We start from the raw sequence: 12,167 nt of genomic DNA on the forward strand, positions 1-12,167 counted from the left end.
TGGTTTGTCTGGCTGCTTACCCTACTGACTGTGTGTCTTCAGGACAGAGTTAGTCATTGAACGAATAGGCAGGAGCCAAGACTCCTAAGTCCAAAAGAACTCTCCCCACTACACCAGGCTGAAGAAGAACTCCTTCTGCCTGACTTGGAGCTGGGAGCACAGGCCTGTGTGGTCACCTCACCCCTCTCAGATCTGCTCTCTTCCCACCTCTCTCCGACAGGTCCGGCTGACTCCACCGGGTGGCTGTGGATTCTATGATGGCCTCCTCATCCTTCTGCTGCAGCTGCTCACCCAGGTACAGCTGCATCCTAGGACGGATGGGAAGTACGGAGAGCTGCTTTGGGGAGCCACTGGCCAATAGGAAGGAAGAAGCAACACAGTCACCTCTCCTCTCAAAGCGCCTGTGATGGCCTTAAATTGGGCCCATCTGCCGTCAGTACGGACCCTTTAAGGGGAACCATTCAGCTGCATCCCTTGGGATTCAGTGGGAAGAAGGCTGTAATTCCCTGGTTTCCAGTAGACATACACATGGGTTGAGAGGTCAGGGGTTAAGATGTGATAAGTGAGGGAACTGGGACAACAGGGAAATCCTAGGTGGGAAAACAGAAAGAATTATTTCTGGGACTCCTCTTCCTCGTAGGTCAGGGACAAGAGTGAAAAAAAGGCATTTTGACTCCTGTCTTGGACCTCCTCGTTTACCCTCATTCAATTTTGTCTCTAGCAGGGGAAGGGTAATCCGATAAGGGTCGTGGCTAGCTCAGAAATGTGGACCATTCTGTGGCACCGCTTCTCCATGGTGCTGAGGCTCCCCGAGGAGGCATCTGTACAGGAAGAGGAGCAGTCACTGTCCAGTCCACAAAGCCCAGAACCAGACTGGACGCTGATCTCACCCCAAGGTATCTTTCCAGCAGCACGGCCCCTTTTGTCGGGCCAGTGTGTTGATTCCTCTTCAAGAGGAAACAGCCTAGAACTGGGTTAGCCCATGGGGATGGCTACTGCTGCTGCTGCCTGGGGAGAGGATGGCAGAGTCTATGCTGGAGCTGCTCAAGGACGGGGAAGGGACTGAACAGGTGGTAGCCCTGAGAGCCCTGGGGGCACAGGGGCATCCTGACCTCTTACCTGCTCCACTGGGTCTCCATTCTTGGTGTTTCCAGGCATGGCAGCCCTGCTGAGCCTGGCCATGGCCACCTTTACCCAGGAACCCCAGTTATGCCTGAGCCACCTGTCTCAGCGTGGAAGTATCCTCATGTCCACCCTGAAGCATCTGCTTTCGCCCAGCTTCCTGCATCAACTGACCCAGGCGTGAGTTGGAGCTAGAGGAGGGAGACCAGAAAATTCAATGTTGGCTGTTGGGGGTAGGAGGAGGGGAAGGCAGGAGAGAAAGAGCTGACAGCTTGAGCTATGAGGCAAGAAATGGGATTACTGAGGTTGGGGAAGGAGAGCTGGACTAGGGAATTTGAGAAGAGTCGGCGGAAGAAAGCTAAAGAGTGGGTGCGCCAGACTGAGTATATCCTTCCACTCTCCCCTCCTTAGGCTTCAAGGGCCTGAGTTTCTCCCCGTCGTGGTGCTCTCTGTCTGCCAGCTCCTCTGCTTCCCCTTCGCCCTGGATGTGGACGCTGACCTCCTTGAAGGTGTCTTGGCTGACCTCACGGACTCAGAAGTCACAGCCCACCTGCTGCAGGTACTGGGGAAGCTACCCAGGCAGGAAGGTGGGAGAGGAAGGTGGCCCAACCTTGTGTACTCAAATTCACTTCCCGACAGCTCTGGGGCTCTCCCAGGCCCCTGTAGGAGTGCAGCACCTGGCTTGGTCTAAGAGTTGGAGTGGAGAAAGCATTCGGGCCTGAACAGAGGCATGTGGTTGGAGCTGGGCTGGTGCCTCTTCTCTCCATCAGTCCGATATCTGGATTCACTTGGAGCCCAGTGGGGCGGATATCTTAGTCCAGGCCCTGGAGACTCAGCTCCTCAGCTGGGAATCACTTCCTTGGAAATTGTTGGCATTAAGCAGTGAGCGGGTCTCTGAAGCAGAGAGACTAAGTCCTTGCAGAGCAAGGCATGGACTTGGGAAGGACCTGTTCTCCTGGGCTCCACGTTGTGTCTCACGTGCGGTGCTGTGGCTCAGGTCTTCTGGCTCTCTGTGGTATTCTCACCAGAGTTTGGCTTTTCTCTCTCCTGGATTGTGGGCTCCGTCTCGTTATCTAGCTGCAGTGTGTTCTCCCTCTCCCTGAGCTCTTTTGCCTGCACCCCTCCCCCTTCTCCAGGTCTGCCGCCACCATCTTCCACTGACACAAGCCGAGCTGCCCATCAGTCTGCTCACACGCCTGGCCCTCTCGGAGCCCCTCTCTCTCAATCAGTTTGTGAGCACAGTAGCCGCCTCCCCTACAACCACCATCTCATTCCTCTCAGCTGCCCTCCTGGGCGACCAGCCGCTGCTGACCTCTGACCTTCTCTCCCTCCTGGCCCACACCGCCCGGGTACTGTCTCCCAGCCATTTGTCCTTTATCCAAGAACTCCTGGCTGGCCCCGATGAATCCTATCGGACCCTGCGCAGCCTCCTGGGCCACCCAGAGAATTCTGTGCGGGCCCGTACTTACGGGCTCCTGGGACACTTGCTCCAGCACAGCGGAGCCCTGCGCGGGGCCCTGCAGAGCCAGCTAGGACTGCTCAACCTTTTGCTGCTGGGGCTTGGAGACCAGGACCCTGCTGTGCGGCGCGCTGCCAGCTTTGCTGTGGGCAATGCAGCCTACCAAGCTGGTCCCCTGGGGCCTGCCCTGGCAGCCGCGGTGCCCGGTATGACCCAGCTGCTTGGAGATCCTCAGGCTGGTATCCGGCGCAATGCCGCATCAGCTCTGGGCAACTTGGGGCCTGAGGGTTTGGGGGACGAGCTGTTACAGTGCCAAGTGCCCCAGCGGCTCCTAGAGGTGGCGTGTGGAGACCCCCAGCCAAATGTGAAGGAGGCTGCCCTCGTTGCCCTCCGGAGCCTCCGACAGGAGCCCTGCATCCATCAGGTACACCCGAGGGGACTTAGGAATCACCATGATGGGGCTGGTTTTCACAACATTTTTCTGAGATAGTCTTTAAGGAATTGGGACATCTAGAAACCCAAGCTGTATCCTTCTCTGGGAGCAGGAAACCCAGGGGCCGTGACTTGGTCATGAGTTTTTCATCTAACATTTCGCACGTGGAGAAGGGAGGGGACCTGGAAGAGGGCTCCACTGGGCTAGGAGATGCCTGGGATCTCAAGGACCAGTGTTTCTCTCTTCTGGAGGCTGTGCAGGAGGGAGGTGAGGGAAGACTAGACGTTGAGGTATAGAGTGGTTTCATTCTGAGGGCCACGAAGGTGCTAACTATCTTTTTTAGCACTTACCATGTGAAAAGTACCATGCTAAGCATTTTACCTTTATTATCTGGTTTAAGCTTTGCTTCTCATTTTGCAGGCAATAAAACTGAGGCACAAAGAATGTAATAACTTGTCCAAGTTACAAAGCTAATATGTAGGATTGGACTTTTGAACTCAAGAGTCTAAGTCCAGAGCCCATGCTCTTTTTTTTTTCCTTTGGCCGTGCCACACGGCATGTGGGATCTTAGTTTCCTGACCAGGGATTGAACCTGTGGCCCCTGTAGTGAAAGCACGGAGTCTTAGCCACTGGACCACCAGGGAAGTTCCTAGAGCCCATGTTCTTAACCACTGCTTTACTCTGTTTTTTCTTTTTTCTGCTCAATTTTCAGTATATAAACAGCCCAATGGAAAAATCATACATCTACCTATGATAAAGCTAAACCTCCAAATTATAATAGTTCAATGTGGTAGCATTGGGTGGTTCATGCAGAAGAGAAGTTTTGACAGGATGGTTATGATATACATTAGAGTTTTTTGGCAATCTGTGTGGGGAAATAATAAAAGGGATTCTTGGTGGTAAGGAGGTCCAGACCCCTTACCTGGTCTAGATCTACAGCTGGGAGTCTCACCTTTTGGCTTACTTTTACTGCTGCATTTATTACCTCTTCCTGGGGACAAGTGCATGGCTCCTTTGGTGCCTTGGTTTCATGGTCTGTAACCAAAGAGAATGGAAATAGACCTCTGGTCCTGGTGATTCCTGTCTCCAAGGTCTTTTTCCCACACAACCTATTTTGAGTCCCCAAGAGCTCATTTTCTTTTTCTTCCTTTTCTAGAGTGGGAATTGCTGGGCCAAATCACAGTCCTCTGCATGTCGTGTTCTATCATCTCTCTCTATCCCACAGGTGCTGGTGTCCCTGGGTGCCAGTGAGAAATTAGCCTTGCTCTCTCTGGGGAATCAGTTACTGCCACATAGCAGTGCCAGGCCGGCCTCTGCCAAACACTGCAGGAAACTCATTCACCTCTTGAGGCCAACCCACAATACATGACCCCAGATTCCTGGGGTCCAGCCTCCAACCTTCATTGCCCTACTGTTGCCAACCCTTCCTTTTTCTGCTCTACAAGCCACCAACTCAACCAAGAGCTAAAGAGACTGAAAGAGATAAGCTGCCAATCAACTGATTTGAGAACGAGAACCTAGAAGAGATTTATGTATAAAGCTCCTTCTTTCCCCCAGATTCAGGATGATTTCAGCCAGTAAACTTCATTGTTGTTGGTGCCAGAGGAGATTCCTTTCTTCTCTACATCAGGGGGTCTTTTCTCCAATAATGTGCCTTTAAACCCAAGGGACATGCCTCCTGGACCTTAGGGAGACACCTTCTACCTGAGAGGTCTCTTCCTTTCTGGAGCTCCTGAAATCTTCCCAGCAGGTTCTTGTTTTAGATGCAATGGTCCCAGGACAGTGATGAAGACAGAGTCTGCCTCTAGGGGATAGCCTGCTGTGGGGATAAATGCCATCAGTCCCTGTTATGGAGGGCTCCCCAGCCTGTAGCCCCCATTCCCATCCATTGGTGGGGGTGGGAGTGTACCTTTTCTTTCTTCCTTCCTTCCTCCCTCCCTCTTTCCTTCCTTCCTTTCCCTTCCCTCCCTCCCTCTCTCCTTCCTTTTTTCTTTCTTTTTTTTTTTAACCCTACTTGGAGCTGCCAGGGTAAAGAGTTGAGAGGTTCAGCTCTTTTAGCTGATGTGTGATGCTGGAAGCACTGGTTTTCTGTTCACAGAAGATCCTGGTTTGGGAGCTTATTTATATCTTTTCCTGCCTTCCAGCTTCCTCCATCCCAGATGAGCTGCATGTGATCACCTACTTCCAAGCCAGGGCCAGTGGAGCTGAAATAGGAAAGGATAGGATTAAACAGAGGGATAAATTGGATTGCTTTCTGATCTCAGGCTTAGTGGCTAGTTTTAATATTTGGTGGAGTTTCAATGTATAGGGAAGCCCAGCTGCTTTAGAAGGATGGCTGTTTATGGAGATTGTGCAGTTTACCAGAAAGGGATGTTTGGCAAGCCCATTGGTTAGAAGCATAATCCATCCTGGAAAGCTTAAACCTTCACTCACTGGATAGCTTGCAACCAGCTTCCCAGAGCCCTAATTTCTCATCTGTAACATAGGGAGACTACTTTTTGTCCTTCCTTAAATTCCACTTGTTTTAGAAATGAAAGATGAGTAAGGTGCCTTTATTTTTATAAAGAATTCATTTAGACCTCATCTTCATTGCCCACTGTCTGTGTTTATATTTTGGCAAAAATAACATTTTTTTCTAGAGACCACCATAATTTCCTCCTATCCAGATTATTTCAGTTCAGTTCAATATATATTTATTTATTTGTTTTTTTTTTTTTTTTCACACACACACACTGTATTTTATTTTTACAAGAGATAAATCGACTGACACCAAGCATTGTACATGGATGACCACAACAAAAGCAACAATGATTGCAATTACCAAACATGAAACACACTCATACTATGTCATAGTATTGACATTCAGTCCAGTAATCCTCCACTGTAACAGCTCCTTTACTTTGCAGTGAAAATTGATTTGTATATTCTTTGCCTCTGAGTCCTTGTGGAATTTTTTTTTTTTTTTTTTAATTCAGACAGAAAGTCACAAAAATTATACTCATCCTCATCAGTTCACTCAGTCCCATGTAATTAATTTTTTTTTTCATCTTGATCTTTTGTTAGCACTTTTATGAGTTCATCAGTTTTTCATTAGAGTTCTGAAAATGCTTATTCAGTTCAGCAGTACAGTCCGTTACCAGAAACCTGTACTTGTCAGAGTCTTTTCCATGTATTTCTTGAAGATGAAACCCTTTTATAGGAACATATTTGCAAAATCATCAGAGTACACCCAGAACTGTCTGTAAATGACAAAAGACTTAAAAATGACCACAGTTAAAGATTTGATGACAGTTCATAATAATGCAGTTGACAAGAAAATTAGTTATTTCTGAGATATACATTTTAAAGTAATAACTAGGATTATTACTTATAACATTATACCAGAACATATAAGATTTTTAGAAATTTCATGTAATGTCTGAAACATTTATATTAACATATTTCCATACATATTTCCATACAAGTACAAATATAAGATTTTTAGAAATTTCATGTAATGTCTGAAACATTTATATTAACATATTTCCATACATATTTCCATACAAATACAAATATGATTTTTAGAAATTTCATGTAATGTCTGAAACATTTATATTAACATATTTCCATACATATTTCCATACAAATACAAATATAAGATTTTTAGAAATTTCATGTAATGTCTGAAACATTTATATTAACATATTTCCATACAAATAACCCAATGAAAGTTTAGTATTAGTTGTTTTGTTTGTTTTTTTAAACTGCAGGTTCTTATTAGGCATCAGTTTTATACACATCAGTGTATACATGTCAATCCCAATTGCCCAATTCAGCACACCACCATCCCCACCCCACCGCAGTTTTCCCCCCTTGGTGTCCATATGTCCATTCTCTACATCTGTGTCTCAACTTCTGCCCTGCAAACTGGCTCATCTGTACCATTTTTCTAGGTTCCGCATACATGCATTAATATACGATATTTGTTTTTCTCTTTCTGACTTACTTCACTCTGTATGACAGTCTCTAGATCCATCCACGTCTCAACAAATGACTCAATTTCGTTCCTTTTTATGGCTGAGTAATATTCCATTGTATATATGTACCACATCTTCTTTATCCATTCGTCTGTTGATGGGCATTTAGGTTGCTTCCATGACCTGGCTATTGTAAATAGTGCTGCAATGAACATTCGGGTGCATGTGTCTTTTTGAATTACGGTTTTCTCTGGGTATATGCCCAGTAGTGGGATTGCTGGGTCATATGGTAATTCTATTTTTAGTTTTTTAAGGAACCTCCATATTGTTCTCCATAGTGGCTGTATCAATTTACATTCCCACCAACAGTGCAAGAGGGTTCCCTTTTCACCACACCCTCTCCAGCATTTGTTGTTTGTAGATTTTCTGATGATGCCCATTCTAACAGGAGTGAGGTGATACCTCATTGTAGTTTTGATTTGCATTTCTCTAATAATTAGTGATGTTGAGCATCTTTTCATGTGCTTCGTGGCCATCTGTATGTCTTCTTTGGAGAAATGTCTATTTAGGTCTTCTGCCCATTTTTGGATTGGGGTGTTTGTTTCTTTGATATTGAGCTGAATGAGCTGTTGATATATTTTGGAGATTAATCCTTTGTCCGTTGATTCATTTGCAAATATTTTCTCCCATTCTGAGGGTTGTCTTTTCGTCTTGTTTATGGTTTCCTTTGCTGTGCAAAAGCTTTGAAGTTTCATTAGGTCCCACTTGTTTATTTTTGTTTTTATTTCCATTACTCTAGGAGGTGGATCAAAAAAGATCTTGCTGTGATTTATGTCAAAGAGTGTTCTTCCTATGTTTTCCTCTAAGAGTTTTATAGTGTCCAGTCTTATATTTAGGTCTCTAATCCATTTTGAGTTTATTTTTGTGTATGGTGTTAGGGAGTATTCTAATTTCATTCTTTTACATGTAGCTGTCCAGTTTTCCCAGCACCACTTATTGAAGAGACTGTCTTTTCTCCATTGTATATCTTTGCCTCCTTTGTCATAGATTAGTTGACCATAGGTGCGTGGGTTAATGTCTGGGCTTTCTATCTTGTTCCATTGATCTATGTTTCTGTTTTTGTGCCAGTACCATATTGTCTTGATTACTGTAGCTTTGTAGTATAGTCTGAAGTCAGGGAGTCTGATTCCTCCAGCTCCATTTTTTTGCCTCAAGACTGCTTTGGCTATTCGGGGTCTTTTGTGTCTCCATACAAATTTTAAGATGATTTGTTCTAGCTCCGTAAAAAATGCCATTGGTAATTTGATAGGGATTGCATTGAATCTGTAGATTGCTTTGGGTAGTATACTCATTTTCACAATGTTGATTCTTCCAATCCAAGAACATGGTATATCTCTCCATCTGTTGGTATCATCTTTAATTTCTTTCATCAGTGTCTTATAGTTTTCTGCATACAGGTCTTTTGTCTCCCTAGGTAGGTTTATTCCTAGGTATTTTATTCTTTTTGTTGCAATGGTAAATGGGAGTGTTTCCATAATTTCTCTTTCAGATTTTTCATCATTAGTGTATAGGAATGCAAGAGATTTCTGTGCATTGATTTTGTATCCTGCAACTTTACCATATTCATTAATTAGCTCTAGCAGTTTTCTGGTGGCAGTTTTAGGATTCTCTATGTATAGTATCATGTCATCCGCAAACAGTGACAGTTTTACTTCTTCTTTTCCAATTTGTATTCCTTTTATTTCTTTTTCTTCTCTGATTGCCGTGGCTAGGACTTCCAAAACTATGTTGAATAATAGTGGTGAGAGTGGACATCCTTGTCTCGTTCCTGATCTTAGAGGAAATGCTTTCAGTTTTTCACCATTGAGAATGATGTTTGCTGTGGGTTTGTCATATATGGCCTTTATTATGTTGAGGTAGGTTCCCTCTATGCCCACTTTCTGGAGAGTTTTTATCAGAAATGGGTGTTGAATTTTGTCAAAAGCTTTTTCTGCATCTATTGAGATGATCATATGGTTTTTATTCTTCAATTTGTTAATATAGTGTATCACATTGATTGATTTGCGTATATTGAAGAATCCTTGCATCCCTGGGATAAATCCCACTTGATCGTGGTGTATGATCCTTTTAATGTGTTGTTGGATTCTGTTTGCTAGTATTTTGTTGAGGATTTTTGCATCTATATTCATCAGTGATATTGGTCTGTAATTTTCTTTTTTTGTAGTGTCTTTGTCTGGTTTTGGTATCAGGGTGATGGTGGCCTCATAGAATGAGTTTGGGAGTGTTCCTTCCTCTGCAATTTTTTGGAAGAGTTTGAGAAGGATGGGTGTTAGCTCTTCTCTAAATGTTTGATAGCATTCACCTGTGAAGCCATCTGGTCCTGGACTTTTGTTTGTTGGAAGATTTTTAATCACAGTTTCAATTTCATTACTTGTGATTGGTCTGTTCATATTTTCTATTTCTTCCTGGTTCAGTCTTGGAAGGTTATACCTTTCTAAGAATTTGTCCATTTCTTCCAGGTTGTCCATTTTATTGGCATAAAGCTGCTTGTAGTAGTCTCTTAGGATGCTTTGTATTTCTGCAGTGTCTGTTGTAACTTCTCCTTTTTCATTTCTGATTTTATTGATTTGAGTCGTCTCCCTCTTTTTCTTGATGAGTCTGGCTAATGGCTTATCAATTTTGTTTATCTTCTCAAAGAACCAACTTTTAGTTTTATTGATCTTTGCTATTGTTTTCTTTGTTTCTATTTCATTTATTTCTGCTCTGATCTTTATGATTTCTTTCCTTCTGCTAACTTTGGGTTTTGTTTGTTCTTCTTTCTCTAGTTTCTTTAAGTGTAAGGTTAGATTGTTTACTTGAGCTTTTTCTTGTTTCTTTAGGTAGGCTTGTATAGCTATAAACTTCCCTCTTAGAACTGCTTTTGCTGCATCCCATAGGTTTTGGGTCGTCGTGTTTTCATTGTCATTTGTCTCTAGGTATTTTTTGATTTCCTCTTTGATTTCTTCAGTGATCTCTTGGTTATTTAGTAACGTATTGTTTAGCCTCCATGTGTTTGTCCTTTTTACGTTTTTTTCCCTGTAATTCATTTCTAATCTCATAGCGTTGTGGTCAGAAAAGATGCTTGATATGATTTCAATTTTCTTAAATTTACTGAGGCTTGATTTGTGACCCAAGATGTGATCTATCTTGGAGAATGTTCCATGCGCACTTGAGAAGAACGTGTAATCTGCTGTTTTTGGATGGAATGTCCGATATATATCAATTAAATCTATCTGGTCTATTGTGTCATTTAAAGCTTCTGTTTCCTTATTTATTTTCATTTTGGATGATCTGTCCATTGGTGTAAGTGAGGTGTTAAAGTCCCCCACTATTATTGTGTTACTGTCAATTTCCTCTTTTATAGCTGTTAGCAGTTGCCTTATGTATTGAGGTGCTCCTATGTTGGGTGCATATATATTTATAATTGTTATATCTTCTTCTTGGATTGATCCCTGGATCATTATGTAGTGTCCTTCCTTGTCTCTTGTAACATTCTTTATTTTAAAGTCTATTTTATCTGATATGAGTATAGCTACTCCAGCTTTCTTTTGATTTCCATTTGCATGGAATATCTTTTTCCATCCCCTCACTTTCAGTCTGTATGTGTCCCTAGGTCTAAAGTGGGTCTCTTGTAGACAGCATATATATGGGTCTTGTTTTTGTATCCATTCAGCCAGTCTATGTCTTTTGGTTGGGGCATTTAATCCATTCACGTTTAAGGTAATAATCGATATGTATGTTCCTATGACCATTTTCTTAATTGTTTTGGGTTTGTTTTTGTAGGTCCTTTTCTTCTCTTGTGTTTCCCACTTAGAGAAGTTCCTTTAGCATTTGTTGTAGAGCTGGTTTGATGGTGCTGAATTCTCTTAGCTTTTGCTTGTCTGTAAAGCTTCTGATTTCTCCATCAAATCTAAATGAGATCCTTGCCGGGTAGAGTAATCTTGGTTGTAGGTTCTTCCCTTTCATCACTTTAAGTATATCATGCCACTCCCTTCTGGCTTGCAGAGTTTCTGCTGAGAAATCAGCTGTTAACCTTATGGGAGTTCCCTTGTATGTTATTTGTCGTTTTCCCTTTGCTGCTTTCAATAATTTTTCTTTGTCTTTAATTTTTGCCACTTTGATTACTATGTGTCTCGGCGTGTTTCTCCTTGGGTTTATCCTGTATGGGACTCTCTGCGCTTCCTGGACTTGGGTGGCTATTTCCTTTCCCATGTTAGGGAAATTTTCGACTATAATCTCTTCAAATATTTTCTCTGGTCCTTTCTCTCTCTCTTCTCCTTCTGGGACCCCTATAATGCGAATGTTGTTGCGTTTAATGTTGTCCCAGAGGTCTCTTAGGCTGTCTTCATTTCTTTTCATTCTTTTTTCTTTAGTCTGTTCCGCAGCAGTGAATTCCATCATTCTGTCTTCCAGGTCACTTATCCGTTCTTCTGCCTCAGTTATTCTGCTATTGATTCCTTCTAGTGTAGTTTTCATTTCAGTTATTGTATTGGTCATCTCTGTTTGTTTGTTCTTGAATTCTTCTAGGTCTTTGTTAATCATTTCTTGCATCTTCTCAATCTTTGCCTCCATTCTTATTCCAAGGTCCTGGATCATCTTCACTATCATTATTCTGAATTCTTTTTCTGGAAGGTTGCCTATCTCCACTTCATTTAGTTGTTTTTCTGGGGTTTTTTCTTGTTCCTTCATCTGGTACATAGCCCTCTGCCTTTTCATCTTCTCTATCTTTCTGTAACTGTGGTTTTTGGTCCACAGGCTGCAGGATTATAGTTTTTCTTGCTTCTGTTGTCTGCCCTCTGGTGGTTGAGGCTATCTAAGAGGCTTGATGGGAGGCTCTGGTGGTGGGTAGAGCTGACTGTTGCTGTGGCGGTCAGAGCTCAGTAAAACCTTAATCCACTTGACTGTTGATGGGTGGGGCTGGGTTCCCTCCCTGTTGGCTGTTTTGCCTGAGGCAACCCAACACTGGAGCCTACCCGTGCTCTTTGGTGGGGTTAATGGCAGACTCTGGGAGGGCTCACGGCCAAGGAGAACTTCCCAGAACCTCTGCTGCCAGTGTCCTTATCCCCACGGTGAAACAGAGCCACCACTCGCCTCTGCAGGAGACCCCCCAACACCAGCAGGTAGGTCTGGTTCAGTCTCCCCCAGGCTCACTGCTCCT

The 12,167-nt window shown here is 43.6% G+C and overlaps 1 protein-coding gene across 5 annotated transcripts in view; it reads left to right on the forward strand.

The window, feature by feature from the left end:
• STK36 (serine/threonine kinase 36) overlaps nt 1-5,588 on the forward strand; it is a 28,807-nt gene extending 23,219 nt beyond the window's left edge. For all 5 annotated transcript variants that reach the window (XM_059928700.1, XM_059928699.1, XM_059928701.1 and 2 more), the window contains 6 exons: nt 221-295; nt 722-896; nt 1,155-1,302; nt 1,534-1,681; nt 2,259-3,005; nt 4,240-5,588. In XM_059928700.1, coding sequence (XP_059784683.1) covers nt 221-295; nt 722-896; nt 1,155-1,302; nt 1,534-1,681; nt 2,259-3,005; nt 4,240-4,383 — 1,437 coding nt within the window. In that variant the 3' untranslated portion in view covers nt 4,384-5,588. The remainder of the gene's footprint in view (nt 1-220; nt 296-721; nt 897-1,154; nt 1,303-1,533; nt 1,682-2,258; nt 3,006-4,239) is intronic.
• The last annotated feature ends 6,579 nt before the right edge of the window (nt 5,589-12,167 follow it).

The sequence above is a fragment of the Balaenoptera ricei genome, chromosome 7 (genome assembly GCF_028023285.1).
Source record: "Balaenoptera ricei isolate mBalRic1 chromosome 7, mBalRic1.hap2, whole genome shotgun sequence".
NCBI classification, from domain to species: Eukaryota; Metazoa; Chordata; class Mammalia; order Artiodactyla; family Balaenopteridae; genus Balaenoptera; species Balaenoptera ricei.